At 23.5% G+C, this 5,932-nt stretch overlaps 2 protein-coding genes across 2 annotated transcripts, besides 9 other annotated features; one reads left to right on the top strand and one right to left on the bottom strand.

Annotated features, from left to right (window-relative positions):
- Positions 1-248: 248 nt before the first annotated feature.
- Positions 249-319: a microsatellite.
- Positions 320-629: 310 nt separating this feature from the next.
- Positions 630-682: a sequence feature (AT_rich).
- A 59-nt stretch (positions 683-741) lies between these two features.
- EDI_319790 (uncharacterized protein) lies at positions 742-2,187 on the bottom strand (the record flags this gene model as incomplete). Its single annotated transcript, XM_001734199.1, has 1 exon — positions 742-2,187. The coding sequence occupies one exon, from the start codon at positions 2,185-2,187 to the stop codon at positions 742-744; it is 1,446 nt and encodes a 481-aa protein (XP_001734251.1).
- Positions 2,186-2,327: a sequence feature (AT_rich).
- Positions 2,328-2,951: 624 nt separating this feature from the next.
- Positions 2,952-2,981: a sequence feature (AT_rich).
- A 243-nt stretch (positions 2,982-3,224) lies between these two features.
- Positions 3,225-3,254: a sequence feature (AT_rich).
- EDI_319780 (uncharacterized protein) lies at positions 3,253-4,410 on the top strand (the record flags this gene model as incomplete). Its single annotated transcript, XM_001734198.1, has 2 exons — positions 3,253-3,528; positions 3,613-4,410. 2 exons carry the CDS (start codon positions 3,253-3,255, stop codon positions 4,408-4,410), a joined length of 1,074 nt encoding a protein of 357 aa, XP_001734250.1.
- A 259-nt stretch (positions 4,411-4,669) lies between these two features.
- Positions 4,670-4,738: a microsatellite.
- A 644-nt stretch (positions 4,739-5,382) lies between these two features.
- Positions 5,383-5,487: a microsatellite.
- Positions 5,488-5,611: 124 nt separating this feature from the next.
- Positions 5,612-5,654: a sequence feature (AT_rich).
- A 144-nt stretch (positions 5,655-5,798) lies between these two features.
- Positions 5,799-5,927: a sequence feature (AT_rich).
- Positions 5,928-5,932: the final 5 nt, after the last annotated feature.

Below are 5,932 nucleotides of genomic sequence, written 5' to 3'. Positions count from 1 at the left end.
CACTCTCTGATTTTACTCTCTCATCACTCTGTCTGCTATCAGCTGAGCATTGTGATGGGAAACTAAACATATCTCTGATCACTGGACTTCAAGTTTAGTAAACTTTGAATATTTTTCTACGTTCAACATTTTCACTAATTGCATAGATACGTTTAATGATAATTTCTTCTCCATTAATTTCTTCTTCTTCTTTAGGGAAGAAAAATGCTAATTGTTTTTCAGTCAAAACGCTTAACCCTTCTTTTGGCATTTTATTTTATTTCTTTTTCTAGTTTTTTTCAATAATTTTCTTTTATTTTTTTTAAATTATTATTTTATTATTAAACCAATAACAAAAAAATCATTACAATTTACTTCGTTATTTCACATTGTTTTTGTTGTTTGTGTTGTTGGTATAATTCCATATTCATTAATACTAAACATGGAAGTAATAATATTCCAATAGCAGCTATACAAACAAGTAATGAAAAGAATGGATGAATAAAAAATTCACCATGTGTATCATATGGGAACCACTTCATATCGAATGCGTTGTGGTCATCTGTTGCAAAACAATACACTACATAAAATAATAAACTTGCTATCATGAAGTAAAAAAAAAGAGATATTGAAATGCCATTTTAATCAAGAAAATAATATTATAAAATAAATTTATTATTAATTATAATTTCTTTTAAAAATACCCTGTTAATATTTTGTGATATAAACCAGAAAAAAAAAAGAAAAGCAAAAAGAAGAGAATTACAACGGTGAGCATATGGATAAAACAAAGATTTGAATTGTTGTTCCAATTATTGAACCAAGAGATATGATAATTAAAGTAACATTAGTACCAACTTTTTCTTCTACGTGTTTTGAAATTTTAAGTATTGAATGAGTTACAAGATAACCTTGGGTTATACCTAGTAAAAGAGTACATACAACATTAATCAATCCGAAAAGATATCCAGTGCTTTGAACCAATGGATCATTTTCATTATCAGTAATAATAAACAAATTGCCAATATTCATTACTGAACAAAATAAAGTAAATATTGTTAACCGTGTAATACTTGAACCAAGTAATGATTTTTTTGATGGTTCAATTGGTAAAAATGTTAGGATAGAACCAATTAAATCAAACGCAGTAAATACAAATGTTACAAGATTTAGATGGTAAGTATAATGAGGATTATCAACCACCCTACCATCATAGTTAATTGTTGTTACACTAAAATTATTTAACATTCCTGGATAAATATAACTTGAACAAATTGAAACAAAAAGAAGAGAAAGGGTAGAATATTTTAATGTTACAACGACGTTCTTAATTTCTAATAAAGATGCTTTAGTAGATAAAAATAATCTTCTAATTCTTGATGGAATTCTATTATTAATAGAAAGAAATGAAGTCTCTTCAGTAATATGAAATAAAGAATGGAAATGAGGAATAGTTTTATAACAAAAGAAGAAATAGACAATAATTATTAATGGAATAATTAATACACCAACACAAACAATAATAAGATACATCCACTTATTTGATTCACTAGATGTAGTGTCAATAAGATTAATTAATGAAGATAGAAAAGGTCCACCTGAACTACCAACCATATAAGCAATTAAGTGTTGTGGTGAAAGTGTTGAAGAAATATAAATGAATGTAGAAAAATTAATTGCAGATAAACATCCGTTAATTAATGAAAGTACTGAAATTGCAATACTTTGAACAGTATGCATTGTGTTTTGATCCAAATAGTTAAACAGTCTCATTACAGGAGGAAATAAAGGTGTCATAACAAAAGTTAATACATATTGTCCAATTAAAGAAATACATGAAAATGAAAAATATGGATATTTAGGAGTTACAAATGATAAAAATACAAGCAACACAATTGTAGTTCCATTAGAAAGATAAAACAAGTTAGGAAGATAATAAAATAATGATACATCACCTAACTTTGTTCCAATTTCAATTGATGCCCCAGCTATAATATTCCCATGAAAATTATAGCAAACACCCAATAAAAAGCAAAGAATGAATGTTAGTGTATTATGTTTCTTTGATAAATCAGGATTTAAAAAGGAATGTTTTATAGACCTTTGTAATGATGAATCAACACTAATTTCTGATGCGTTAGTTAATTGTAATCCATCTGTTGAATAAATATAATTACTATCAGAATAATATGTGGATGGTTGTAACATTTATTAAAAATGTATTAAAACTTTATTATAAGTTTATCTATTTTTTTTCTTAAAAATTTTTAAAATGATTTTTGTTATTATTATTTTTTAATTATTATTTTGTTATTTAAAACTTTTTAATTTTAACAAAAATTTTTTAACACAAAAGAATTGAATGAAAAGAATTAATAACAAATTTTATTTGACATAGCCCAAACCAATAAGATAATTAATAATCTTCATCAAATTGGACTACATGAACAGCTTTCGGTTTTGCACATGGATGAAATGATTCAAGTGGAATATAAGAATCATCTTCTTTCCATTCATTACAATTACTGATACATATGGAAAAGAATAAATTCACATCATTATTTAAATCACAATCTTTTCTATTATAAATATCATCTGGTTCAAGCTCAGTATTGTGTTTATTAAGGTCCTGAAATTTAGAGCGTTTCAATGGTGAAGCCATTGTAAAATGTATTATTTAGTTCTCTCCGATTAGTTTAATAGACAAAATCTTTAGTTTCCTAAAGTACGTGTTCATTAAAATAGGTTCTTCTATTACTTCTATTGACTTTTCTTGATTTTTATGCTTCATTTTTTTCACATTAATTTCTATTTATTCCTTTCTACAATTTCAAAATTAGTTATTACAAAATTAAACTTCATCTTCTTTTCCATTTATTTTTTCCTTTTACAATTAAGTTTCATTATTCTGTTTATTATTTCAATAAAAGATTTAGTGTAAAAGTAACTTTTCGCTTATTGTTTGTTAATAGTTATTTTATATTAAAATATTTAATTAATAAGAAGTTTCAAAAATGGAATTCATACAACTGAAAGATATTAATTTGATGTTTATTTCTGTTATATAAAACAAAATATCTCTATTTAATAAAAATGAAAAATTAAGAATGAAAAAAAAATTCTTCATTGAGAGATCTTTTGAGATTCCTTTATTAACTTAAGAATTTTATCTGACTTTTAGAGAGACACTTTATACTATTCAGAAAAGGTCTTTTCTTTGATTAATACCATAACTTAGATTTATCAAAAATATCTAAATATTATTTATTTTTAATGAATAGTACAGTATTAGCTCTTCAACTAAGTACACCTCCTATTGTAATTTCTGAACGTCAATCACCACCATTGGCTGTTCACCAGTCACTTCAAGGAATGAATGAGGCTATAGAAAGTTCTTCTTCTCTTTCAGGTTCTGGAACTGTATCTCCAGCCCTATCTCCTAGAATACAAACAACTAAAAAAGGTGCAGAGAGGAACGAACAACTATATCAATTACAATCAATGCTATTAACGCCTCCATCATTTTTACTTCAAGCTTATATAAAAGCAGTTTGTTATTTTATTTTCCTATTTTTCAACTTAGAAAGTATTTAAATCTAAACACAATTAAAATTAAGATGAATTTATCACTAGTTATTAAAGAAAGAGATTAATGACTCTTCTCATTTTGACATGTTATTTCATTATTTCAAATGTAGAAAGCAAATACCAAGATTACTTCATCAAATGGCAGAACTTGAAATTGAATGGACCAAGAAGTGTAATCCATTATTCAGAGGGAATACAGCTTTCACAAAGGCATATTCATTGTATTTAAAAGAAAGTTGTGGGATAGTTATTGAAAGTATTACTAATAAATTTAATAAAGTAATTCAAAGAGTTCAAACTGACCAAAGTTTATTAAATGAGGTTGAACAAGAATCTGCTGTTTCAACGTATTGTAGACTATTAAAAGAAGCACTTAGTAATATTCCTAAAGACTTATTTTATATATTAAATGGTATTTATGAATTAACTAAATTAAAGAGAAATGAAGAAGAAGCAAGAAAAGCAATTAACACCCTTCTTTTTATGAGGTTCCTTTACACACCACTTATTCAATCACCATCTTTATTTAAAAAAATACAGACTATCATCTCCTCTATTGTATTAAACAAAGAGGTTAAAATAACAGATAAAAATATAGAAGGGATTGATGAAATAATTAAATCAATCATCAAAGGGTATTATGTCCCTTCTACATCACTTATATCAAGTTCTGAAGAAGAACTTGAAACAACAGGAAAAGAAATGATGAAAATTCTTCAATTAAATAAAAAGAAGATAATAAAAAAGTATCTTGGAGATGATAGAGACCTTAACTTCATTATCCAAACTAATTCTAAAAAACAAATACATTCAGAAAATATTATCACTCATTTTATGAAATAAAAATTGGTTGTATTAGAAAGAGAAATAATTTTAACTATTTATTATGATTTAACGTTTATATAAGAACATATATTAATACATTAGTTTAATAAGTTATTGTATATAATTAAAGAAGATGAACACTTATAAGCTAAAGAAATTCAACGAATATTTATTAATGCCTTACTTTTAAATATAGTAGTGCTTGCAATAATTTTATAGAATGTAATCCTTTTATTTTAAACTATTGTATTAGTAGGACATTTTTGATGACTTATGTTTTTATATTTATTTCATTTTTAATTTAATTTATTTTTGAATATTTAACTTATTTTATATACTTTTCTTTAAAAGGTTGTACATTCCTTATTCATTGTTCTCAGTATGATTTTTAAGTAATTATTTTAGTTAATGACAAGCAACTACTCAAACATTTTTGTACTTCCATTTTCGTGGAATTTATTTATTTCTTATTGTTCAATAAAAAACAACTTTAATTCAAGGTAAAATGTTTTATATAAAAATGTCCTTCATACTACTATGTCAATCTCATTAGCTTTTCTATATCTATATATAAACCCAAGAATCTATTAATAATATCTTCATTTGTTGATAAACACATTACAGTTTCTTGTTATTTTGTTATATTATTTGTATTATTATTGTTCATTAATGATACAATGTATTTGATATATTCTCTATTAAATCAATTTTATTGAAAAATGAATGACTATTATGATTAAAGAAAATTGAGATGAGTTAATAATTTACTTATTGTATTTTGAAATAAATGGTTAAACTATTTTGCTTGATTTTCAAATTATTATTTATTCGGTCATTTTTTACTTATCATTTTATTCCTTCTTTATTTAATTAATACAACATTTCATAAACTTTAATATTACAGTATCAATGATAATCGTTGTATTATTTTCATTAAAATTACATTTTCATAAATACTGCTAAATTTCAGAAATTAAACTTGTTGAGTTATTATTTTATTCATCTTTTCTTTTATTTTTCATTATTTCATTATTTGATTTTATTTTCATTTCTTCTGCTTTCATTTAATCAATCTATTTTCATTTTATTTTGTTTGATGTAATAACAATATTCTACCATTGAACTAATCATAATGAATATTTAAAATATACCATGATAATAATCTTCTTTAAAATATAAAACAACTTCAGTATTTTCTAATATATTATCACTAAACTTGTTAATTAAGTAATTAAATAATAAATAAAAACTATTATTAAAATGGACACTTATTGTATTTATTACAATAGTAATGATTATTTTTAATATGTATTTATCTCAATTATGAATGTTATAATAAACAATTTTATTGGCTAAATATAAAAATGATTGTAATAAATTAATGACGTTATTTATTAACTTAGATGAATAATAATAATCTTAGTATTAATATAAACAAAAATAAAGAATGAAGAAAATTATAATTATCATTAATATTTTATTTAAAAGATAATTTGTTATTTTATGAATGCATGAATAATAATTAATATTAAAATCATAA

The sequence above is a fragment of the Entamoeba dispar genome, genomic scaffold (genome assembly GCF_000209125.1).
Source record: "Entamoeba dispar SAW760 scf_1105229458009 genomic scaffold, whole genome shotgun sequence".
NCBI lineage: Eukaryota > Evosea > Mastigamoebida > Endamoebidae > Entamoeba > Entamoeba dispar.
This window is presented reverse-complemented; position numbering and strand designations above follow the sequence as displayed.